General features: G+C 40.9%; 1 protein-coding gene across 1 annotated transcript in view; it reads left to right on the plus strand.

Annotated features, from left to right (window-relative positions):
• The window catches only part of LOC108795342 (mucin-2-like), a 93,212-nt gene that overhangs the window by 58,256 nt on the left and 7,983 nt on the right, over positions 1–26,973 (plus strand). Inside the window, exons 17-25 of the mRNA XM_018566577.1 lie at positions 4,528–4,602; positions 7,925–7,987; positions 8,568–8,675; positions 10,290–10,358; positions 11,042–11,155; positions 12,309–12,380; positions 15,214–15,336; positions 18,352–18,405; positions 19,463–19,519. Coding sequence (XP_018422079.1) covers positions 4,528–4,602; positions 7,925–7,987; positions 8,568–8,675; positions 10,290–10,358; positions 11,042–11,155; positions 12,309–12,380; positions 15,214–15,336; positions 18,352–18,405; positions 19,463–19,519 — 735 coding nt within the window. The remainder of the gene's footprint in view (positions 1–4,527; positions 4,603–7,924; positions 7,988–8,567; positions 8,676–10,289; positions 10,359–11,041; positions 11,156–12,308; positions 12,381–15,213; positions 15,337–18,351; positions 18,406–19,462; positions 19,520–26,973) is intronic.

Here is a 26,973-nt window from a genome sequence, read left to right on the forward strand (position 1 = left end):
GGGGGGGCGGCCGGTGGGGGGGGGGGGGGGCACAGCCAGGGCTCAGCCAAGAGGGAGAAGTGGTGCTTCTCTGGATCCTCTCTCCTCACCGCTTGGCCATGCTGCTATAACAGCGGCTTCCTCCTCCCCCCACCAAGTGCAGCGCTTCCTTCACTTCTCCTCAGATCCCCGCTGTCTCTGCCTGGGAGAGCAGCAGGGATCCGGGGGAAAAGCTGCAGGCTGAGCCACCCTCTGTGCTTGGCTAAGCGGCGTAGAATCGGTACATATCAGTGATATGTACCGATCCTCTGTTACAAACACTGGAGTGATCGTGTTTGTAAATAACTGGGGACACATAGTACTAGGTGTCCCCAGTTAAGAATGAACAGGAAGTGCTTTACATCACTTCCTGTTAATTCATGAGTTTCTGAATGGGGAGTAGCACTCAGTACAGAGGCCATTCAGAGACTGCTTGATATAAATTATTTTCTGAATGAATGGGAAGCCTCTGTACTTTCTATTCATTTAGAACAGAGGCTGCAGAAAAAGAGATTCAGGACTCTGTGTCCTCAATTTATTTTTCTATTTTAAAAGGGTCTGTTTAGACCCCTAATATTTCCCCGAAGCCCCCCCACCAACAGTAAAAAATGTTTTAAAATAAAAAATAGAAAAACACGTCCTGGAGGCAGGCGCATGACATCACATGACTGTTGGGGGGGGGGGGGCCATCGGGTGCAAAAGGACTTAGCTACGGCTCTGGATCATCACACTGATGGCAACAATGTGTTTTAAAGCAAAATACCAACAATGCCCATTTGTTATTATTTTTGCTGTTGTAAGCAATGTATATTTGTATACAATTTATCAGAATGACCCAGTTGCAGGATTTCTGTGTATCAATATCCTATGTGGTCAGGAGTATGGCTTCCAGGCACACAGGTCTTGGAGACTCCATTCACATATAGTGTTTGCCGCATGGCACACAAACGCTAGAATCTTTACAATTGCACAGATTCTGCTCATTCCGCCATTACTATAGCCGCAAACATGCGGAGTCCGCCATGAAATCGCGCTTGTACTATTTTGCAGCTGCCGCAAAAGTCTGAACTATGTACTCTGAAGGGCATTTTTTTTTTATGTTTAGGGCGGTTCCGCGCCCTAAACATGGAGCCTGAATGTGAGCTTCATCTTTTTATTACTTTTTACATGTTTGTGATACAATATTTTGCGGTCATTTTTCTTCCTGATTGATACGTCCTGGTCAGGCCTCAGTCACATGGTAAACATTTGCAAACTGCCACAAGAATCCTGCAGATGCCTGCGGCAGGAGTCGTAGGTGGATGTGTTGCTGTCTCTGTACAGAGCAATGACTGGCTGACAGCGGCCACAGTTTGCAGATGTTCAGATGTAATCACACAACCTGTGCTGAGGGACGGATAATCACCTCACGACACAAACAGCCGGGTAGCGGGGGCATTTCCTAAATGCAGATAATCGCTCCATGTATGATAACATCCCAACACCAATGGAGAACACTAGTCACTGTCAGCTGGTCATTGCTTTGGTCATTGCTTTGTAAAGGCAGCCACAACTATCTGCATCCTCCTATGACTACCACCACAGGAATCCACACATTCTGCCATGTAAAAAAGGTCTTTATTCCCCTAAAGTTCCTTAAATTATAATTATATGTTACATGTCTGTTTTTACAGGTTTGAAAATAACTGGAAAACAAATCCAAGTGTACAACCAGCTCTGCAGACATCACCGGCAAGGTTTGTATCACCTTTACTTCTTAACTTTTTCTGATGTAAACCATTAATAATACATTTAGTTTTATTTTTTATTAATTGTACCCTCACTCCCCTCCCCCCCCCCCCCAAAAATGTTAGCAATATATTTAAACATTGAAGCTATGTCCTTAAGGGCCTATTCACACCACATCCAGATCATCTCCAGACCAGACCAGATGCTATTTCTGGCCTCTGTTCACACCAGCACAGTCCGTTTCCGACCATACCAGAAAAATAATGCATGTCTCATTTTGTCTGGTCTGGAATGCACTAGAACGCATGAGAACACATCAAAAACACATACAAATGCGCTGGAACACACTCAAAAGCCCATTTTAAGCTAAAAACCTCCGGAACACAGTAAATTGCGGTAAAAACATGACAAAAACGCTGCAAAACTTAATGCACTGTGTTCCAGATCTGGTCCAGAAAATGGTGTGAACCCGCCCTAACTCCTAACCTGAACTCTAAAGCGTGGATGGAGGAATCTCCTGCTGGGGCTATTGTATTACGACAGTCGGCCCCGCCAGCTATCAAAATACCTAAACAGTGCCTTCCGATTGGATGCAGGCGCTGTTCAGCCAGCAATTTTCCACCCAGCTCCCATGATTTTTCAATCGGAGGCTGTCAGATGGGAGCCAGCAGATGGAGCGACCCACTGTGCGCATTGTGTAGAATACTTGCTCCCCCAAACTGAAATATTGTTTTTTGGGGGGGATTGCTGCAGGTTTCTTTACATCGTTATGGTAAAAACCACAGGTCAAAATGTGACACAATTATCGAAATGTGGTTTGTGTGTGTTTCAGGTGACCCAAAAGTGGATACCTACCTTTGCACTGCATGGCCTCACTAGGCACCACCACATACATGGGCTTAAAAGAGAACTATGGCCTAACCATAGTTACAGAAGCTGGGGAGAAGCTGGTGAAGCAGATCTCTGCTTCATCGGCTTCTCTGGGGGTCCCTAGGTGACATTAGGGGTCTTGGAGACCCCTGATGTCTCCATAAAGAGGAAAAAAGAGGGGGTCCACAGACACTGTCCAGTGTGCTGTCCAAAGAAGTTACTTCAGACCATATATATAGAAAATTAATTTATTGAAACATATATAATTTATCAATCCATAAAGAGGACCTGTCGTGTAAATTGGTTATCACATAGGGAGCTTCTTCGTCCCCTATGTGATAGCAATAAAGTTCTGTATAAAAAAAAAATTTTAAGTCCCCCGCCCCCCACATATTCAAGAAACGTCAACAGCACAATTTAAATGTGAAACAAATTCATTTAATGACACATACTTGTCATTCAAATACAATTGTATTCGAATGACAAGTATGTGTCATTTAATGGATTTGTCACATTTAAATGGTGTGCGGGTGACGTTTCTGGACTTTGTGACATTCACGGTGCCATCCATGGTCACTTCAAGCACCCGCCTGATTTACAGGTTTATTCTTTGACTCGGTAAGGAGTGCAACAGGACATATCTAGACCCGCCCCCCACATACACACGCAAACATGCGTTGGGTGCGCCTAAGTGCGAAAACGGCGATTGTGCCTATTGTGCCTCACATGTTACATATCACCGCGAACGACAGAGTGCGAGCAATAATTTTAGGGCAATTAATCACTAATAACACTAAACTGATGAGCAATAAAAGCTTTTAAAGTGTCGCCTATGGCCAATTTTCGTTGTGGTCGTCTTTTTGCGATTTTGCGTGCCCGCAATTTTAAGGCTTGACATGTTTGGTGTCTATTTATTCGACGTGACCCCGTCTTTTATATTTTACCAAAAATATTGGTAAGAATAAATGTTTTATAACATAACGTAGGGAAATCTTTTTTTTCTCATAATTTAAGTTTCTTTTTTCATTATATAGTAAAAAATAAAAACCTCGGTGATTTAAATACCACCAAAAGAAAGCTCCAGCTGTCCCCCAAAAATTTTAAAATTGCAAGGCTATAGTCCGGTCATGCTGACTGGTGAAATTTTTGACTGACTGGTGAGACAGCCTAACATTTTTCAAGCCCTGCTTATCTCAATATACTGAATAACCAGGTTTTTCCATTAATGGATTGATTTTCTTTCTACCCTGATGGCACATTGGGCATATTCTAAGATGACAATTTCAGGATTCATCGGGCTCAGATTATAAAAGAGTGGTTCAGGGAGAATGAGGCATCGTTTGCACACATGGATTGGCCACCACAGAGTCCAGACCTTGACCCCATTGAAAATCTTTGGGATGTGCTGGGGAAGACTTTTTATACAGTTGCTCCCATCATCACTACAAGATCTTGCTGAAAAATGAATGCAGCTCTGGACGGAAATAAACGTTGTGACATTGAATAAGCTTTTGGAAACAATGCCACAGCGAATGCGTGTCGCAATCAATACTAAAGGCGGGCCAACTAAATATTAGAGCATGTGACCTTTTTTTTTGGACAGGCATTACGTGTATGTATATATAAAACAATTAGGTAGCAGTGGTGCGAAAAGAGAGCTGAGAACCATCTGCACAGAAACCATTTGATAATTGGGTGGCTTAATATTTGCATTAAATTTTGACTGTAATGTATCTGTAAACATTTTGGAATGTATCCAGGCAATGTTTATCTTCAGCTTGTTTCTCGGTTATATTATACCTCTTAGTCCTTCTAACCAGTCTAACCTGTAGCTGTATGTCTCTAGATGATCACCACATAGGCATGAAGTGTAAGGACATGAATCTCACAATGATTGTTCTCTCTGTACAGGGTGGAGGTCAAAGACAAGAAGGATGAATCTCCGCCGAAATCTCTGGACTCATACCTGTATGAGGATGCCAGCAGGTAATCTTCTCTGAATGTTGAAAGACTGGTTTCTTTCTCTAATGTTCCTGGGTGCAATCAGTCTAACTGGTGGCAGTTTGATCATAGATAAAATATTACCTATTCACTTGTACATGTTCTTCCAAAAACTACTTGAAACCACAATTTCCCACTATTATGACAATAAATAGTCCTTGTAGTGCTTTTCTATATTAATGTGCACTTCATAGGGTTAAAGCAAACTAGTTCTTTACCCATACAAGGCAAAGAAACAGGTTCACTTTAATGATGCACACCCTAGCAACACTCACCTACCCTTTGCTCCTCTGCCAGTCCATTTGGCCATCACTAGCCAAGTAATGTACCAGCTACTTTTGAGTATGGGGTAGAATGTGTTTCACACCCCTCTCACCCACCCACTGGTGCTTAGTGATTAGTTGCATGGGCACCCAGCACTATCACATAGCATTGGGAGTGCCTTCACCCCTGTGTAAGAGGTGTTATGTAGGCAACTTATAAAAACATTCTTCATAGATGGCAAAGGGTTAACATTGTGGGCAGAAATGTATGATTCACTCATCAGTGCTTTTCACACTGTTTACACAGCTTTCCAAACCTCACTCACTAGGCTCACATCTTGTTAATCTTGCCATTGGCATCAGTACATGGTAACACAGTCACAGAAGCACAAAAGAAAATGCTGTAAAGAAGAACTCCAGGAAAAAAATGTTTATTAACCCTTGCAGTGGGGCTACCTGAGCCGGCTTGTTCTTAGACCAGTCCCTAGAGCAGGGGCGCCCACTATTTTTCGTCTGGAGATCTACTTTTCAAATGACAAGCTCATTGAGATCTACCAACGAAAAAACACCTGCATTCAGGGGTGGGAGGGGGCGTGGCGGTGCATTGAAGTCAATGGCACCGCAGCCAGGCTCCGCAGGCAGGCCCCTCGCCCACAGTGCGATCGCCTGCATTAGTGCCTGTGTTCCAGTCCAGTGCGATCCACAAAAATTCTGCGAGCACTATTTTTGCAGATCGCACTGGACCGGAATGCAGGCACTAATGTGCCTGCGTTCTGAGTGCGGGCGATCGCAATGTGGGCGATGCCATTGACTTCAATACAGCTCCACACCCCCTCCCGCACCTGAACGCAGGGAGTCGGCCAGCTTACATTCCAGTGCGCCCTACAGGTCCCAGCGTCCTGTCCTCCCGTGGTGCTCATGTGGCTGACGTTGCACATGAGATGTCCTTTCCACCTTTCCATCTGCAGCGTCTGACACATTCAGCTGGCAGCCGCACGAGCACCACGGGAGCATAGCCGTAGCCAGCTCCTTTTGCGCCTGAGGCAAGAAAAAAAATGCGATCTACCAGTGATCGCTACGCGACTGACTGGTAGATCGCGATCGACCTTGTGGGCACCCCTGCCCTAGAGCATCTCTCCCCCTCCGCTGCAGCGGTCTAAGGTCCTACAAATCATCACGTTCTATACACCGTGGACGCTGAGGAAGATTTCAATGCTGCAGAGGAGGAGGAGACAGTCTGGAGGGTGTGCTGTGACGGCTGGCCGGGTCGTAGCTTCGGGTGAGTATAACTTGCTATTTTAGCATCTAGACAAAAACAAGCACTTAATCCTTGCAGTGCGGGGTAGCCCCATTGCAAGGGTTAAGGAAAACTTTCCCTGGAGTTCTTCTTTAAATACATATTTCAATGTATGACAAGAACAAAGACTCAGAGGCCAGCCAGTAGTATGTGAGCTTATATAGCATTGCATTTCATTCTGGCTTTATTACTCTTTCAGAAAACCTCAGCAGAATGTGCTATGTGCCCTGGAAAAATCTAGTTCAAATATATTTTCTTTCTGCTTATACTCCCTATTTATTTATTTATTTTGTTTATGATTTTGAAATGCGTATACATTTCATAAAATAATAAAATGCATTAAAACTGTACTCCCTATTTATTTTTGGCATTATACAAGATACTTACATTTTAGCTCAGTGTTAAAAGCATTTAACCTGTCACCTTAAAAAAAACGTTATATAGTATCTATAGATTCCTTATGTGTTACAAGTATTTTCACCTGAAGCAATGCACATATCTTTTAATTATGAACTTTTACACAATCTACCATGTTTTCAGCATGAATCATGTAAAGGAAGTCACACCAATCAATGTTTTATAGATATAATTAGTGACATTACATCTCTTCAGACATTAAATTATATAATTTGTCATCATCGCTTTCCACATATAAATTATATTATATAAGGAACATGATTGCCTACCATTATTAGACATGACACTATGATATAAGTGATAACAATCATATACATAGAGTTATGATGTCATAGCTGGTAAGTATCACTATGGGGGACCCCAGACAGATAAAATTGATTCAAAGCCCATTGTTACCAAACTTTACACTAATAACAACAAAGGATTCTTAAGCCAACGCTGAGATTTTCTTTCTTAGTTTCATCCATTTTGTTAAATGATTGGGTTTACCTTAATTATTTAACACTAACATATACTGGGCGGAATTTATCAAAACTGGAGCAGATTTGCACTGCAGCCAATCAGCTGCTCTTTCTCATTTTCAAAACTTACCTGAGCAAACTGGAGAGAGATGTTGATTGGTTGCCATGGGTAACTGCTCCAGATTCTGTTTGTTCCAGTTTTGATAAATTCCCCCCACTGTATGTTGCATAACTTTTATAAAATGATGTAGAATGAGCTTACAAAAATGTTTTCATTCATAAATATCTTATGGGGCCAGGTGCTGAGCTTTGGGGTACACGGGCAGGGCTGGATTTCCATTTTGGCAGCCTGTAGGCACAAATGGAAATCTGTTTAGCCTGAACCAGTGCCCTTACCTGCTGCGGCACTTGCCAGCTTTCACATATGCAGAGAAAGACCTCGGCGTCGCTTAGGGCTGCCCTAACAGGAGTTTTACAGGACAGCCTTATGCAGTGCTGGGATCCTTCCCTTGTGTTTGCGGAAGCCAGCGGCTCCTGTAGGCACCACTGGTCTTGGAGCAAGAGTGTGCATTTTGTGCAGAATGTACCCTCCTTGCTATTGCCGGTGCTGTATCTTGACACAACGCCAGGAATTAGGCAGAATAGGTACCTGCACAGCGCCCGTCTATGGAGGGCATCTGTAGGCACGTGCATACACTGCCTAATGGTAAATCCAGCCCTGGACACAGGTCTGATGGTAGATGTACTAAATGTGACCCTTTATCCTTCACCAATTTCTATATAGTGTACTGTACTTGTGATAAAATTATTTGTAGTCCTTTTTTCTTTATGATTGATGTATTCTTGGTGTTACATATCTGTTATTACAGGTTTGAAAATAAGTGGAAAACAAATCAAACAATACAGCCAACATCCCAGACATCACCGGCACGGTTTGTATTACAAAACTTACCTTGGCATTCTGCTTGATTTTATCAGAAGCAAAGCAGATATTATACATTTAGTTTAGCACTTGACGCTCACCCAAACACAAATGTTTATCGTAATCATTTTTATATATGTAAAAGCAACGTATATAACCACATAGATTCAAACTCTCCCATTGAATAAAGTGGTCCAGTATAGTGCATTGCACTATTGTCCTCAGCCGTTCAGAAGTATATGACTTCTGTTTGTTCATTAGTAAATATGAACAAATTTGTAAATTGAATTCCACCATGTTATTGCTTACTAAGGAAGATTATTATTTACCTATTGTGATTGTGTTCATTAAGTCATAGTGACTGACAGAGAACATGAAAATAACTGTAAGCAATTGAGCAGATCCATGTGCCTGATATATATGGCTTTACCAATTACCAATTAGGTCTGTGTTCATTCATTTACTAACAGCAGGACACATTTTTCCATATTTACTTATTTCAATAATGTATTATAGAAAAACTGTTGGATTTTTCCTTGGAGATGACATTTGTTAGGGGTAGAAATAATTTTGACATTACTTTCTCTTAGTGTATCAGACCGTCCAGAAAGCCCTAAGCTGTCATCCTGGAATACACAGACAAAGACCTCCACCATCAATCCTGAACCTGGAAAGATAACCGTTCTGAGACAGGAAAGGTATTTGCTTGGCCACACAGAATATTTACAGTTAGGTTTGTGGTCCACCAAGTTCAGCAGAAAGAAGGCCCAACAGGAATTTCCCTTCCTTGGGAGAGATTTTCTATTGCATCTTGTTGTGTATCAAGACAGGAAGTAAAGGAGCATCTCCTCAACATCAGGCATTTCAACCCTTCAACCCTACCCTATCCTTTCCCTATCTAAATAAAAAAAAAAAGGTTTTGACATTAGATATACTTTAAAAACCATTATATATTAATTTTTGTGCAACAAAATAAAGTTGAATTAAAAACAATATCCTGACGGCTCCACCTAAACCTCATCTGAATCAGAGTTGAGCAAGGATTCTGATGAGCCCTGGGTTGCAATGTAAAACTATTTACATGCAGCGTTTGTAATAAGCTGTCATTGTTGGCCATTTCTGGCTTGATAAACACTGCTTTTCTTAACTTTATTTGGAGTGAACAAAGTGTACACTTAATTCATGTCTCCCCAGGGCAGTACTTTGCACTGTAGTGACCCCAGGTGACATTGAGTGTGCTGCTGAAAAATGTAGTATGTCTGTATTTTACCACAGCCCACCACATCACACATCACACCCACGTTGTGGTGTGAACAGGGCACATAGAAAACAATTGTGTGAATGGGCCCTAACGCTGAGCTCCAAGCAGATGCAGAAGAAACAGATTTGTAGCTGTGTATTTATTTTTACATCACTTAATGCAAACAGTGTAAATATATAAATGTAACTTTAGCCATTTTCAGTCTACTTTACAGTCTGTACAGCAGGGCTCAGAGAGAGGAGGCAGCACAGGGAGCCAATCAAGTATATAAAGAGCATTCTGATAGTAGGAGAGATCAGAGTGAAAGAGTGAATCTGTGCTAATAAGTGTGCTGCTGCTCCTTCCACTGGTGGGGTGGTGAGGAGACCTGTTAGTGAAAGTGAAACGGCAGCAGAAAAAAATAGTGTCTCCTCCCCTGCTAGGCAGAGATGTGCTGTGTGGCAGAGTACCTCTCAGAACTGGATAAACAGAAATACAAATACATTAGCCCTCCTTACCATCTTGTCTTGAATTGTATTGCAAAATGTTGGCGCTAAATAAATCCTGTATAATAATAATAATTAGTAGTAGGTAAAACAGCTCCTATGTATGCATTTCATCTGTGTTTTTAGCGGTTTGCTTAGAGATCAGCTTTAACCTTTAGCTGCCACATTTCAAGGAAGATGTATGTGTGGTCATTTCCAAAAAGGAGCCAGGTATGCAATGCCCTTACAGGCTGATGTCAGTACCTAGAAGTTGAACACTGCCAGACCTTAAACCAGAAGATAGTCAGGGTCAGATAGGGGGTAAAGTTTGTGCTGCCCATAGTGGCCCCATCAGATGTTTCTCTACCATTTAAAAACATAACAAAAACATAGTATTGGTTGTAGGCATCGCTGACCCTCCATTCCTCTAGATTTTTTTTACATATGAGATTTTATCAAGCAATCTATCCATCACCAACCTATGGAGCATCTGTAAAATATACCATTACTATACTGTTTCCCGTTACTACTTACCACATGTAACTATTAGAACACAGTAATACAATTATAACTTCTATTTTATACAGTGAGAAAACAACACCCAAACCTACCGAAAACAGAGCAACCACCAGGACTGTCACCACCACAGTTGAAAGGTAATATATTTCATCCAATGGGAATGTGCTTGTGGAAAGGTTGTGAGTTTTTTCATTTGTTTGCCGATGTTGAGAATCCACCATGACAGAGCCATATTGTATGACCTCACATGCAGATGCTGAAACCCACTCATGGTTCCAAATAAGTATAACAAGGTGGAAAGCCCCCTTGCAGACTTTGATCCAGGACAGCCGATGCACCTGGCTCAGACCATGCATATCTGGGGTGTCTAGGTTTTACACAGCAGCGGCAATGTAATGTAATTTTCTGGTGGCCATGTTAACATGCTTTGGATGTGATTACCAGGCGGGGTATTTCTACATCCTTCCATGAGTGTACTAAGCAGTGGAATGGTCTGCAATCCTTATGGGGCATGCATGGTGTTTTTGATCCTATTCTTCTTCAATGAAGGAGATCAGGTCCACTCATAGACAGAGAACCATTATTGCCACGAGTAAAGCTCCAAAGCTGCAGTATTGCTTGCTTCAATTTGTGTATGGTCTCCCTTACTTCCAAAGTACTAATAAGAACCCATCAGATAATATATTATTGCCAAAGTGACAGGTCCATTTAAAATCACACACTTTTTTTTGTTATATAATAAACTATGTATGATCCACACTATTCTTTGGTTTCCTTGTAAGATAAAGAAAAATATAACATTTTATTTACTTCTTAATAGTGGAAACATTAACCCCGACATGCCAAAGCTGACATCATACAGTGATATCACGGAGACAAAAAGCTCAAGTATACAAGCGGGACCTGGGAAGATAACAGTCCTTAGAGAAGAAAGGTAAATGCAAACTGTCATTTCATTCAATTCATGTTATACATTTTATAGAATGATTTTTTACTGCTTCACTTGCAGCTATGAAGTCAAGTCATGGTGTTGAAATCACCATGAAGTGAAAGGCATGAATCAAAGGAGAATGCAGCAGGTTCCTTGCAATGGCTGTAGAAAAGAATTGGGATTGTGGATGCAGATATCTTGCATCCAGAGTCCTTGAGAGGAAGATAGTGGATGACTTACATGGTCGGATTTGGGTGGAGTTAGGCTGGCCATAAACATGCATATGTCTCTGTGGGTCAAGGACATGTCCCACCATAGAAATTAACAAGTGATCATTGAGCCAATATCCACCATAGTAGTGACTAGGCTGCCACTGGGCCAAGCTGTCCCTCCCCTATTATTCATTTCTGTAGTGGACAGCTTGGCCCAGTGGCTGCCTTTTCATTTCTATGGCAGGACATGCCCTGGACCCACGGTTCTGCAGAATTCTGTTCAAACATCAGAACAATTTGCTTCTTGGGGGATATTCTTTTAGGGCCCATTCACAGTATTGTGCTGCGGTAATGCATGTGTGGGAATAAGCCCTTTAAGTAGAACTAAAGTCAAAATAGTTTTTCGTTATGGATAGAGCTGAGAAGGATTAGAACATCTGGCCTTGTTTATTGTTTTCTGTGTCTTCGTTAAGGAGAGTCACCCTCTCCAATTGTCCTGGCGACCAATATCAATTAGTTTTTTGTTTTTTTTCCTGTTCTCCTCCGTGCCATCTTGTGGCCACAATGTGGAATTTCCCTGTTATTACATTCGACTTGTAAGGAAAATGCATTAATGATGTTAATTTTTGCCTCCATTCCAACAGAATTAACATACATGCAGTTTTGCAGGATAAATTGGGTCCCCAAAGTGGCTTAACTCCTCTGTTGAATACCTTTTCCATTGCTAACTTGCTAAATATTTCCATTTTAATGGAAGAGATTTTGAAGTTTGGATGCATGATTTATACATTTCTCTACTGAATCCTGCTTGTGCACCACTTAGAACTAGTGTCAAGTTCAGTACTTTCATCAGGCAGAGTACAGCCTAAAACTGTTTTTTTTTTGTTTCTTTTTAATTAAATAAAAGTACGGTAATCATTTTTACAATTTTATAGTCCTGACAGTAACAAGGAGCCCCCAAAAGTGACAACACAAGTCACTACCACTACAAGGACAGTTGATCCCAAAGTTGAAAGGTAAAAAGTTGTGTTTTTTATGTATATAGGTATTAAAGGTCAACTTTACCCAAAGCTGATATTTCATTTTAGGTTAGGCACTACTTGGTGCATTTACCAACTGGATTCTTTTATCTTCTAGTGACTTCACAGAGCAGCAGACATGCCATCAACTGTGAGGTCATAATAAATCTCACCGTTTCTCTATGGTGTCCATATGCACTAGATGTCAACATTAGACGATAGCATCAGGCACTAATCTAATGTGTATGAACTTCCTGAGGGTAGCCACACACACTACAGTCTGATTGTAGGCACTGCAAACTGGGGCTGTCAGGGGAAATAGCAATCAGCTATAAACCATTTGTTTACCCCTGATATGTCAGTACCAGAGGTGTTTGTAACATGCCTGTTAAAAGCACAAAATGCTCATTCAGGTTCACTGTTCGTTTTTAAAAGAGAACTATGGCCCAACCTTTTTTTGATGTAGCTCCTTAAGGGTCACAGGAGGACATTTACTAATGTCCTCCAGTGACCCAAAAAGCACAGAGCCATGCTGCAGTTGGGATGGATTCCAACAGTATTGTTGGGATCCTTCCCGCTACCTGATTGACAAATGGCTCTGCCTCTGTAGTCGCCTTTTATTGTGACCAGCAACCATCTCGTGTGGCCAGAGTCTCTGTCCCGCCCTGTCTTGCTATAAGCCTATCAGTGATAGATGACCTCACTAGCCAATAGTAAGTAACATTTTTAATGTATTTTAGTGACAAACGTGTGTTTATGGCACTTACATCTTCTTGAGTACAACAATGCAGAAGCCTGCCCAGTTAGGCAGTTCATAGTTGCTGCAACTCCACTAGCTGTTGAAATCTGGTATTGCATTTCCTTATATTTCTTCAGACAGGGAGTCACATAATATCAGTCTATCCCATTACTCAGCATGTTTTCATTTGCAAAACTGTTGCCCTTTTATAAGATATTCAGATTTACCAGGTTGACCCATAATTACCACAGTTTACCCGTTTGTGGTCAATCCAGGTCTCGATAACATTTGCCATAGTAACATTATTGCACATGTAATGATCAGCAAACTTGCTGGACGTATTTAGTGCAAAGAAAAATTAGGCAGATCAGGATCTGACTTTGACTTTGCTTGCTGCATTCTTGTTCCAGGTCAGTGATTCAAAGTTCTAAAGCCAGATCTCACCCCCATGATCACAAAACCGATATCTGATATAACACTTCAATATACAGATACACAAAGCTGGCCATTTGCAACATTTTTGCTTGCTGCCTAAAATATAGGAGTTCAGAGTGTGAAACACAAAAGGGCTAGGAAGCCACACAGCTCGAAACAGAACCGATTTCCACCCCTTATTTACCAGCTTGTATACAGAATAAAACATTATTTCTATTTGTTTCACATCCCCATTTATTTTCTGTTGTCAACAATCTATCAGACTTATTAGATTTATTAAAACTGAAAAATTGACATTAGCCAGATCCTGTGCACTAATTGTAATGGCTGCAACTCATACCCACTGAGAAACTGCCTTCAGAAGGAGCATTCCATTGAATAGGTTAGAAGACTTTGTCCAATTGCTTTGGTTACCCCACAGAAAAGCAGAATCGGGAGCATCTGGCTGCTTCTCCTGCCCCTCCTCTCTCCATTGACAAAGATGTATGCTCGGCTAAAGCTGGCCATAGGCAGCTTGAATGTCAGCCAATTTCATGCAGAATTGTCCCAAAACTCAAGCTGTGGGTGGCCATGATGCACCACCTGAATCAACACAAGTCGATTTTAAAAATGATCAGCCAAACAGTGACTGCATCACACTACAATGTATTCATCCCTGAATATAATAGCGGGCAGTGGAGATTCCTCCATTCATGCAGTTAGCATGGATGGGGGAATTGACAGATTTTCTTGAGCTGTGTATACCTTTTTAAGCAAGCATACATGTTTATGAAGAGCCCTACAGAGAGTTTAGCCAATAACGTGGTTGGACATGTACTCATAATCTGTCCCCAGAAATCTATGTGAAACAGTGCACCTCTAAACCTGATTTGGTCAAACATTCATGTTTAAGCCTGTGGAGCAAGGAAGCAGATGCATGCTGCAGACATCTAATGTATTGGCTTATCAGAAGAAAAAAATAATCAATTGGACAAGGTCTTCTAACCTGTCCGGTCATCATTGCCTAATGAGCCTTGACTAGCAGTGACTGTAGTGCCCCATGGACATAAGGTTGTTGCTTATTCCAGCCAAGACTATCCTCTAATGTGTATAGATACCTTAACAAAGAAGAAATCCCAGCTGGAAATAGAGAAAAGGTTGTTGTATGAAATACAGAGGCCTATGGCTTTTTAGTTACTCCTAAACAAACCAGGGAATTTCAAACTGATCATATCATAAATAAAATACATAATCAGAGGTAACCTTTATTGAAAAGTATCAAAATGATCAGTAGGTTAAAAGATATAGGCAGCTACATTAATATGCAAATATTGACTTTTCTAACAGAAATTGAGCTTGGCTTTACCCCTTCAGACCTCCCAAGCTGCTTTATTGGTCAGTGGGGTTGCCAATAAAGTTAGGGACCAATAAAGAGATTCAGGAGGTGGCAGGGGTTTAGTCAAACCTTAACTCTTACCTGAAAGGTAGAGATTTTAGGCTGTATTTATCTCCTGGCCTACTGATAACTTTGAGGTCTTCACTGACGGTAGACTCTGCTTAGGCATTTTTTCTTCATATACTCTTTTTGAATTACCAAAGTTTGACAGATTTTTTTTTTTAATCTTCTTCTGTCTTGTGTTCTGAAACCCAACTTTTAAGAACTGCTTTTTTTCATAGTAACAAAGATAGTCCAGACATTCCAAAACTGACATCTTCCAGCATCTCCAGAACTCTCACAGAGAATCCAACACCCATAATGCAGGTTGGACCTGGAAAAATCACTATAATCAGAGAGGATAGGTAAAAATATCGCCGCACCTTATTACTATTTTATTAATTTAAGTATGTAGTTCCGTGATTGGAAGCTTTCCCTTCAAAAGAGTGCAGCATGACTACTTATTACATATTCTAATAATATGTAATTATTACAATCCAATCATTATCATAATCATTATCAATAATCATATCAACTTATCAATAATCAGAATCATTTGAGCTGATTTACTAAAGAAGTTGAGAATCTTCACTTAATTCTTCATTAAATATTCAATCATGTGCAAAGTATCTGCACATTACTGGATGAAAAAGTGAACAGGAAATTGCGCTCACATTATTGGATAATTGAAATTAATATTCACACAATCTGAATATAGTATAGCTGGTTGGACTTTCCATGATTTGTAGTTTTCCACTGGTAAGACTAGTTGTTGGGGCTAACTCACTTTGCATGTTCTTTGTAATAAGAGATATAGCAACACCTAAAGGAGTTTTGTAGCTCGTGCAATTTTAAGACACTGGTGGGCCCAGGGCAAACATCTCATGAGTGACCCCATACCTTTTGAACTAAACTGCCGAATTGACTAAAATTAGTTGATTTGGCAGTTCGTCCGAAATTAAATGCACATCTCAACAATTATTCTTCAGTGACAGAACGCATACAAAAATGTAGGTAGACATAGAGGTGGACTGTACTTCACCATGATTTTACCACAAATATTTTTCAAATTAAGTAATTTTTTGCAGCAAATTTCAGTCTTGCAATACCTTATCATAAAACTTATCACACTCCATGGCACAATTCCGTAACTTCCTCCCAGTCAGTGCTGCCGCGGAGGAAGAATGAGTGCTGGTGGAGACTTCTTAGGAGTGTGCTCTGTGGTCATCCGTAATGAGACTGGCTGGCTGCATGGATGTAGAAGTTATGGCGGGCCGCAGTTGCGGTCATCTTAACATTTATATCAATGCGGACGGACGGTCGCACGGACTCAGAGCGCACTACTAAGAAGAAAAGCGAACAAAATTGTTTAAAAAAAAAAAAAGAAACTATGGGATGGGGGAAAATGAAGAAATAACGGTACTGTCCCGTTTACAACAGGACATACGGTCACTACGAATGGGACAAAAACAAATGTTATGCTTTGCTTTTGCTTGGCGCAACCCCTCCCTCCTCCTTCCTTTTTTTACACTGATGCCAAGGAGCTGAACATGTGCTGTTATGGTAAAAGCAGCTTTGGTGATTTATTTCTATGTGTAATGTGCAATTACTGTATACACAATGAACTGCTGTCTGCCGTCTGAATGATATTTTGCTTTCATTGTGTATTTTCTTTGCAAAGTCTGCCTTGTTTCTCATTAGTTCTTTGTAGCATGACCTCTTCCTCTTTTTGCATTAACGTGTGAATTTCTTAAGCTTTGAAGTATTTGTACAAAGTCTGGGATCTTCTTGTGGATAAAGCCTGAATAATACTTTGTGAATATATAGAAGTTAGTCATAAAACACAGCTGTCCCTTTGATTTGTGATGGACAAGGTAAAAACTTTATACTCAATAAATTTCATTAAAAATAAAAAAATCTCCATGAGTGATGAGTTTTCTCCATGAGAAAACCTAAAAAAAAAAACAAAAAAACATTTTGGCTAAATAAACCCTCCAGAGCAACCCACAAAAACCTAAAATTATTATGATTCCTTCCTTGAGAGGACTATCATATTCTCCAATACTATTCGACAGGATGTACAGTAGATATAGATACTCTTAGAGGTCTTTTTATAAAGAATTCACTGTGTGATTGTAACAGGAAATGTGTGTTGGACATTTGTTTGTCCATATTCCCCCATCAGCAAACAACATAATAAAGAGATTCCGATTACTGGATTCGCTCCTCACATTGAAATCAAAGATTTGCCAACAAGCCTTAGCATACAACATAACAGATTCCAAGTACAAATAAGATTCACCTGTCACTTTTAAACAAAAACTAGATACACCAGTATTAGTGTAAAACCTAAGAGAGAGAAAGATTCCAATGGAAAACAAGATTTGCTTTTCAAATTTCAAAACGAAATCAGATTTGCGGCACACTTTTCTATCAGGATCAGCATTAACTTTTTCAGCAATTTGAGCTACAGTAGCTCTTCTATTGGGTCAGACTACACTGGCCAGCCTGCAATCCCCATATGCATCAATGAGCCTTGGCCGCCCATGACCCTGTCACTGGTTCACCATATTTTCTGCCTTGGACCACTTTTGGTACGTCCTGACCACTGCAAACCGGGAACATCTTCCAGTCGTCCAGCCATCACAGTTTGGCACTTCTCAAAGTCACTAAATCTTTATGCTTGCCCATTTTCTCTGCTTCCAACACATCAGCTTCAGGGATAAAATGTTCATTTGCTGCCTTATATATCCCACCCACTTGCAGGTGCCATTGAAACAAGATAATCCATGTTAGTCACTTCACCTCTTAGTAGTCATAATATTAGGGCTGATCGGTGTGATGATGGGGTGGTCATAATAATCTGGCCACTCAGTGTATATATGTATCTCCCGATACACTATCCTGTTTAATAGATCCCTATGTATATTTAGGGTGTACCCTGTTATAAGGCATTGGAGAATATAATGATCCTATCAAAATAAGGTATCCTAACAATTTGAGGTTTTTGTGGGTTCCTCCTTCAGGGGTCAGTTGTAGAATTCTCTGGACTCTAGTTTGCCTCTGGACATGGCTACGCAATGTCGGTTTATACTGAAAATGTAGTTCCCTAATGATAACCATAGTGGTGAAGTGAAGAAGGCCCATATACATTGCTGTACTGATACTGATATTTCCTTGTGTGTCAAAGTCAGCTGTCAATATTGAATGTGTGCATTGTAAGACTAGCTGGAAAGAGTCGACCCAAGCAGAAAATATTTCTCTATGTAATTTCGTTTGTGATTTCTCCTTGATTGGTTAGAAACTTTAAACCATTATGTTTTATATTCATTAAAGATCTTTGTATTTTTTTATATTTATTGTCATATTTCTGTTGCCAGCACACCTCCTAAACCTGTCCCTCGAACAGAAACAAAGCTAAAAGACACCTCAAGGTAAGAGTGTAACTTGCCTCTATAAGCCATCAAGAAAAAATTATAATACGTCACTTACACCATTGACAAAGGAACTGTTGCACATAATTATGCTTGATAGCTTACTGTGTCTTTATTTTATATGTACACAAATAAAATTCCTGTTCGAGGATTAGGAAATGTGAAACAATCCATTCTGTCAGCAGTTTGTTTAGTCCACTTCTGCAGTTCAGCTTGTGTATTCATACTCAGCACTGTACCAGCAGGATCATTGAGAATATGGGGTGGCACGTCCACATTTAAAGGGCCAGTGAGTGGCTGAGCCCTCTGTTATGTGGTTATTAACCTGTATGCTTGGTATCCTGGGCAGGTGTCTTTTAGCAACACACACTCTATAGATTTTGTTAACTTAAAGTGCAACTGAAGCTAAAACCTTTTTTAGGTTTTTAATTAGAGTTGAGAGGGATTAGAACACCTGTCCGGTTTATATTGTTGTCCCCATTAGGAAGACTCACCCTTTCTATTTTCCTTAGCAACCAGTATCACTAAAAAGGTAAAGAAAATCCCACATTTTGGGTGGTTACCAAAACAGGAATAGATGGGAAATTGTCCAATGGGGACACTAGTTCTAATGACCCTTCTGGCCACCAAGGATTTTTCTTACTTTATAGGGATTTCATCTCACTTCCTATTGTGGTTATTGGACAGGCAGTGAAGGGAAATCTCCCCAATGGGACACAGATGACAAAACATTTTTACCGGGGTTATAACCCTCTATTACTCTATCCAAAACTTAAAAAAAACATTAGACTGCAGTTCTACTTTAAATTTAAAATTTGACAGATTGCCCTAGATTGATGGATATATCCAGTGTCTACCTTTTTGGTATTTTTCTTTTTTTTTTAAACTCTCTGTGCACCTAAGATATCGACGTATGAGTTCTCCATCATTTTATATAAGTGTTTGTACAGTGTTAAGGAATGGATAGAAAATATTTGTATGTTTGGCCAGCAGTACCTAGCAGAAACATAATTGTGTGTGCTGTTGCTTATGCCAGTGTATGCTTTATATTCTGCAGTGATAAGAAAAGTGATCTGATCAGCTGGACTGATTTGGACAACAGATCTGACAACAGGTAAAGCATAGCCACTAATGGAAAGTACTGTATTTGACAGTTATATGCAGTGCGCATTCTCTATTGATATCTGTCATCTCAATTCAACTCTGATGAGATTGCTGATATAAGTAACTATGATGCCTACAGCTCATTAAGGGTATCTATGGTCAAAAACTAAAAATAAATATGTATTACTATATGGAATTTACATACGTTCTATCCCCCGCCTAAGATATATCGATCTAGACGTTTTGTAAACGTACTTATTGAAGATGCTCATAGGATGTACTTCCTCAATGTACTGACACAAATTCACTCAGCCCTGTGAATGTGCACTTCCTTATGTCACAAATATCACTAAGCCTGCCTTCTGAACTACTCAACGTCTGAACAATGTAACATTACCATTGCTTGCTGGGATATGTTGTGTTGAGAAATTGAGTCTGCATCACATAAAGCAGCAAGGAAAGAGACACAAGGCACACTAAGAATTCAGGAAGTTGTTGTCGCGATGGGCAGACAGAAGGCAGCACTCAATACATAAAAGTAAGCTTTGATTGCATTATCAAAAAACAACTGTAGTATGTATTCCCAGACATCTCAACTCTCCTGGAAGCTCCGGGAGTCTCCCGCTATTAGATAGCAACCTATTCAAATACGGATGTTAAAATACGGTATGCTGGGACTTTACAACTCGTTTAAAGTGTATTCATAGTCAAAACATTTTTATTTTATTTAGCTAGAGTAGGGAATGGCTAAAACCCCTGTCAGTCTATTTCTTACTGTCCGTGTCCTGTTACAGAGATTTCCTTTCACTTCCTGTCCCAGACACACAACAAATCTTGACAAAGTAAGGGAAGTTCCCCTCTTGGAAAAGTGTCCCTATTATCATCACTTTCTGCCTCAGTGGCAATGGTCACCGGGACAAATAAAGAGGGTAAATGTCCCCAGTGGGGGCACAGACTGTAATAAACACTTGAGGAGCGCCAGACCAAGTGAAAAAGTCCAAGTTGCTTTAATGATTTACAATGCGACCTCATAAAATAGCCAATGCGGCCGCTTCCCCTTCATCAGGGCTGCTGCTGATAACATTCAAACACTGGTTTTACTTATATTTCACAAAGTTGTCCGGTATCTTGTCTCACTGAGCCCACTTAATGTGCAGATAACAGTTCCAAGCCATGATGAAGGGGATGTGTTGGTCCCAGGAACCCATTGGATACCAAGCCAACAAAGACAGTGAGAGTAGTAACTCCACCTAAATTTATACAGAAAGTCTTTCTATCCCAGTGAATAATTCACATCATTTTTGAGCCCTGGATATTTTTACAATTTCAGTTCTTCAAATATGGAGTTGAATAGCTCTGGATAAAAGGATAGGAAAAATTCCAAACCAATTTCGTCCTGCCTGTGTCACATTGCTAATAGCATGCATAGAAAGGAGATGAGCACAGTGATACGCAGTGTGAAGGAGTGGAGGAGGACTCCAGAAACACTTATATAGCAGATACTTCTAGATAAAATTTGCAACTATACTCATATTAACCCTTAGTGATCTGCTAAAAACATGTTTGTTTGAACTACAATAAAGACTAGAACTGTTCATCTTTTGCAGTCTTTTTATAAGGTGCATCTCGTCCAAGTGTTGAACAGCCAGGTTTAAAGATTGCGCTTTATTTCTTTAGATTGTCTTCCCTTCCGCAATTCCAGTTCTCACCCATCAAATAGACAGAAAGCGAAATCTGTCAAGCCGTTCCTAAAACAGCAATAAGACCTGGTCTTCCCCTCTCTATTCCTATCACCAACCCTACTACCATGGCGGCATTGCGATCTTTGTTGCACTTCTGATATTACTTTTTTGTGGCTCCATACCTGAAATGTGTACCACAGCTGCCTTAGCTACTGGTTGCAAGGGTCTGCCATAGAAGGCTGCACACGCATACTAGGACCAATTTATACAGTACCCAATTAGCTTACCAGCATGTTTTTTTTTTAGTGTGGGAGGAAACCCTCACTAGCACCGGGAAAATATGCAGATAGTGTCCTGGCTGGGATCCAAACCAAGAACCCCATTGTTGTAAGGCACAAGTGCTTAACCACTAAGCATCTGCTGCCCACTCATCACCCATCAAATAGACATGAGGCGACAGCAAATCTGTTGAGTGGTGACAGAAAAGGTAATACGACTTGACTTCCCCACTCTGTTCCTATCCCTTTCCCTACTGCCATGATCGCATTGCAATCTTTGCTGCATTTGTGACCTTACTTTTCTGTAGCTCCATGCCTGAAATGCATACCAGAGCTGCAGTAGTCACTCAAAGGAGTGTTGCAAGCGTCTGCCATAGGAGGTTTCATTGTAGACTGTGTGCAATGATCATCTAGTATGCACATACATACTAGAGCCAATTTATACAATAGCCAATTAACCTGCCAGCATGTTTTTGGAGTATGGGAGGAAACTCTCAGGGAGGACATGCAGAAAGTGTCCTGCAATGCATAACTACTAACCACTAAGCCATTGTGCTGTCCACTCTTGAAAAGTTCATAAAAGGGTTTGGCTGGATTTGGGTCTAAACGCATAATTTTATGCTCTAATTTACAGCTGGTCCACTAGATGGCAGCCGTGAGCTTCAATGGGATCACTCCATATACATTATGAAAAAAGCTGGGGCTGTAACTGAAGTCTGAAATTGTTCCTCCTGTGATAAAAGCATAGGAGATAGCACCTCTCCATGCTTACGCATCTAAGCAGGACCTTTATGAAAAAAGCTGGGGCTGTAACTGAAGTCTGAAATTGTTCCTCCCGTGATAAAAGCATAGGAGAGAGCACCTCTCCATGCTTACGCATCTAAGCAGGACCAGTGCCCCTACCCTCCAGGTAGAAAGCTGACATTTTGTTATTCTGTTTGGTCGACCCTCTTCCTGTGCATGAATAACCTGATTAGATCTGAACAAGTAAAAACAAATACAAATATTCAGCGTTCCCATGATGCAATGGGTTCTATCTCTGTTACCTGCATGATCTATGCTGGTACTCAGGGGGGTGGCCACAAACACAGTCTACAATGAAACCAGTTTCATATTAATCATTAAAGAAAGTATTTCTTAAAGAAAGTATCCAAAAATGCTATTTGGTTGTATTTATATTTCAACAGCTTCACCCTATAAAGTAATATTCTGCCTTTTCATTATTGGAATATAAAAACTTCAATAATTTGAATTCTGTATTGTGTTTTACGAGTCTCCAGTAGATGAACTGGCACATAAACAGTGGCATAGTAACAGGGTAGCAAAAGAAGCAATTTGCACCAGGCCTGTGTCTCAAGAGGTCCTTTTTGTGACTGAACCACTGTTGTATTGTTATGTTCTATGGTAGGTATGGCACATAAATGTACCTTTTTAGACAAGGTCGGGGAAATATATCGCCAGCACACTATGGATCTTTGTTATCAAGTCCAATTTTTTTTTTATTGAGGGCATTGCAGACAGTGCAACATTTTGTGTGCCATGCTGGACCCCTTCATCAGATATGTGATGGTAATCATCGCATGTCTGATGAAATGTGATCTCTTTAAGAACAATTATTATTTCTTATTAACAAAGATTCAAGGTATGTTGGTAGATCAGCAACTATTTCAGCACTCTTCAGCACTCTTCTCTAGTAAGGAGTGTGATGGGAATATAGGAAGTGTTTGAACATGGAAGGGGTTATTTTGTCATCCATCTTTGTTAAGGAGTATTTTTGCTGTCTTTAAATAGAACTGAGACAACCTATTACACAAAGGTGCATTATATTGAGCCTGTCATTCTGTTTACCTTCCTGTGGTTGAGCTCTCATGTGGTTATAGATGCAAGTTTCTTTCTCATGAAGACACATGAGAATTGTGCTTGTAACAATGAGCAAGAGCACAGCCAAAGACACCAGTGTAACAGTAGATATATTCCCTGTGGTCCCCATGATGTAATACTGAACTCTTCTCTCTTCAGCCGTGAACACAGGTAATATCTAGGCCTTACCACATACAGGAAAGGCATACAGTGAATGTACTGCATTGTTTAAAATAGTGTAATTAAACAAGGGCACACCATGCAAATACATTTCATACTGTGGGACAACACCAGAGAATAACATTGCCCACAAAAGCCAATCCAGTAGGCCACCAGCATATGTCATTGATATATCTGAACCAGTTTACTAATTATATACTTGGCTGCAGTGTAAAGGTCTGGTTTAAAGCTAATGTTCACTACAGCAATGCAAGAGTTTGATAGAACCCCTGTGTGTTATGTCAGGGAGTACCCGCCTCCAACATGGACTAAATGGAAAGTGCAACCCTTCCAGCATCACTTCAGCCTTGGCTAGCCCATAAATGCAGCTTTGGTCTCAAGGTTGGGGGGAGCTATGGCTGTACCCCCAAACCACAATAAATTGTTGGTAAAACTATCTGGACTAATAAAAGTAAACATACAGTACCTGTTAATCCTCCCAGTGACATTCTTTTTCCTCGTCTGCTGTGGTAAGAATCTGCAGTCCTCTGTACTCTTTACAACATTGCTACTGCATTCCGCATGCTCAGTCTAATGTAAAAAACTAAGCCGTGTCTATGGTTTACTTTGTCCCACAGGTCAAGCGACCGCCTAGCTCATTCTGGACTCGGTATTGGACCATGTGTAGGACCAATCCACAGCATGTCACATATTATCCTGATGTACGCACTCTTTTCAGTCTGCCTTGCAGTCAGAGGCACTAACAGCAAGGCACTCCAGAGGAGCCGCTGTCAATCAATGTTATTATCCTCCCTGTCAGGCAGTGCTGCATGTGATATAAGCAGCTGGGAGACTGACAATAGTGTTGATTGACAGCGGTACCTTTAGAGTGCCTTGCTGTCAATGCCATTGATTGCAGGGCAGATTAGGAAGAGTGCTCACGTCTGGATCACACGTGACGCGCTGTGGCTTGGTTGCCCCCCTGGGCAGTGTAGAGCCCAGGATAAGCAAGGCAGGCACAAATGTACCTAAAGAATGATCTCTGCACCTTAAGAGTATACATATTTCTGCCATTAATCACAAGAAAAATGCAATGCCTCACAACTTTCTCTTGTTGGAAAGAGGGACACATTATAGCTGTCACAACTTTATGAACAATGTCTATTACCTTATTTGGATCTCAGCTGCAGGTCAGAACACACTTCTCATGTGGCAGTAGAGGATGCCTGTCATTATGATGAAAACATAACTTTAACTTACACGTCCTTCTTCTTCCTTCTTTTAGTGAGTCAGGCAAAAATTCAATTGTAACTTAGAATGTCCGTAACAACCGGGAAATAAGAATGTATTACTTCATACACCCTGTTTAGTATTATACAATACAGTTCCAAGGATCCTGTTTTTCTCCTACAGGAATATCCCAGAGTATATAACTTATTTTTATGGCAGTATATGCACGGCAGTTTATGTAAGTGTTTTAAGACCACATTAAGCATATGACCCAGTCAAGAGTGTCCAGCCTGAATACTTGCAGTTTGCAGCAGAGGTTGATTGACTTTGAATTTATCAAGAGAACTCCAATCCTGGGTGCAGACAAGGTAAGTATATGTAGTGCGGCTTGATGCTCTTCCCACACTCTGTAATCTAGGATCTACTCCTTTAAGGTTTATGCAGGCTCCAGCAGGTGGAGTGAGGGGAAGAAATGTCTGTCAGCTCCATGCTGACAGTCAGAGAAGTCCAGGAGCCATCCGGCGATGTCAGAGCGGTGAATTGCTCAGCGTCTTGCAGCGATAACAGAACGCTGAGCAATGAAAAAAATGTGGTTTAAATCTGACATCCGGTGGAAGGAGGGCAAGCTTGTCGCCGCGGGATTGGTCAGCGGCGGACGTAGCAACGGCCTGCCGCAGGGTACGATCCTCACAATAGCACAAAGTATGTAGGCAAAGGACACACCCCTGCCAAACTTCCAGTAATGTGGACCATGAGGATTAACACACAAAAAATGATTGGTTTACCCCAAAATTGCTTTTTTTCATCACTACTTTTCCTTCATATTGTCTTTTGAAAAAGATAAATATTAAATCATTTTTAAGGTTCGATAAAAAGGTTTAGTGCAATAAAACACAGATCTGTGCATTAGACCAAAAAGAGGGACAGCTGAAGAGGATAGCGGGATTTGGTTCCAAAAGGATAGTCCTTCCAAATAAGGGACAGTTGGTAGCCTTGTAGCTAGTGCCTATAGTGTTGATTAGGTATGTGTATTATTTTTATTTGTAAATCATCACCATAACCAATTCACTACACCTCTATGTAATGCTGTAAAGGACAGGAGAAGCCACAAAGAGTCTGATCTACAAACTTATAAGGGAGTGTCCATGTAGATATTTGTGTTGAAGAGGTGTTGCTGTTTGTACGGCAGCAAGCCCCTGGGGCAATAGTGCATTGACATGGGCTTACGTTGCCTAATGACAAATCCAATCTTTGTCTTTTTATATATACCTTCAATAGGGTTGCCACCTGTCCAGGATTCACCCAGACAATCCAGGTTTTAGGACTTGTATGTGCTGTGTCTGGGTTTATGGTCAGCTGAAACCCGGACACAAGATGTCAGGCAGACAGGGGCAACCGCTGGGTCCTGGTGTTCAAACTTGAGTGCGTAGAGGATGTAAAGGACACGGAGGGATGCTGGAATTCAGGGAGCAAGGAGGTGTCTGAAACACAGGGTGCAGATAAGTCTTGAAGGGCACATGGGTTTTGCTTAAGGCTGATGTGTTGCTCACAATCTCTCTTCTGGCTGCATTTCCTCTCTCTCTCTCTCTCTCTCTCTCTCTCTCTCTCTCTACTTTCTCTCTCTCTCCTGGATGTCTCTCCTTGCTCTCTTTCTCTCCTGGCTGTCTCTCCTTGTTCTCTCATCTGGCTGTCTCTCCTGGCTCTCTCTCTCCTGGATGTCTCTCCTTGCTCTCTTTCTCTCCTGGGTGTCTCTCCTTGCTCTCTCTCCCCTGGCTGTCTGTCCTTGCTCTCTCCACTGGCTGTCTCTCCTCGCTGTCTTCTGTATATTCTCAAAAAAATTGCAGCACAGCGCTAGAGTGATCGGGTTCTGCTCAGGTGGCAACCAAATCTTCAAGGATAAGACAATCACATTTGCACCTCCTGTAGGAAACTCTTATTAAGTTACAGTTTGCCCCAAATTTTTTTTTGCCTGCATTTTAAAACATTTATATGGTCCTCCTGAAAAATGTAAATAAAGGCCTGTGGCAAAAAACAATGGGGTGGACTAACCAAATATCCATAGTGCCTACAAACTGTTCCTGATACATGTTTTGTTTTTTTGCCTTTTTATTGTTTCCAATAGTAGCACATACTTGCCAGCTCTATACATTTGCCTCTGTGCTCCTAGGTTGGACTGACAAGTTCCTTAATGTGAAAGTGATTTTCCCACTCTTGGTATAACTGAAAAGTGGCCTTTGATTTATTATGCCAATTTA

The sequence above is a fragment of the Nanorana parkeri genome, unplaced genomic scaffold (genome assembly GCF_000935625.1).
Source record: "Nanorana parkeri isolate BGI_ZX_2015 unplaced genomic scaffold, ASM93562v1 scaffold960, whole genome shotgun sequence".
Classification (NCBI taxonomy): Eukaryota; Metazoa; Chordata; class Amphibia; order Anura; family Dicroglossidae; genus Nanorana; species Nanorana parkeri.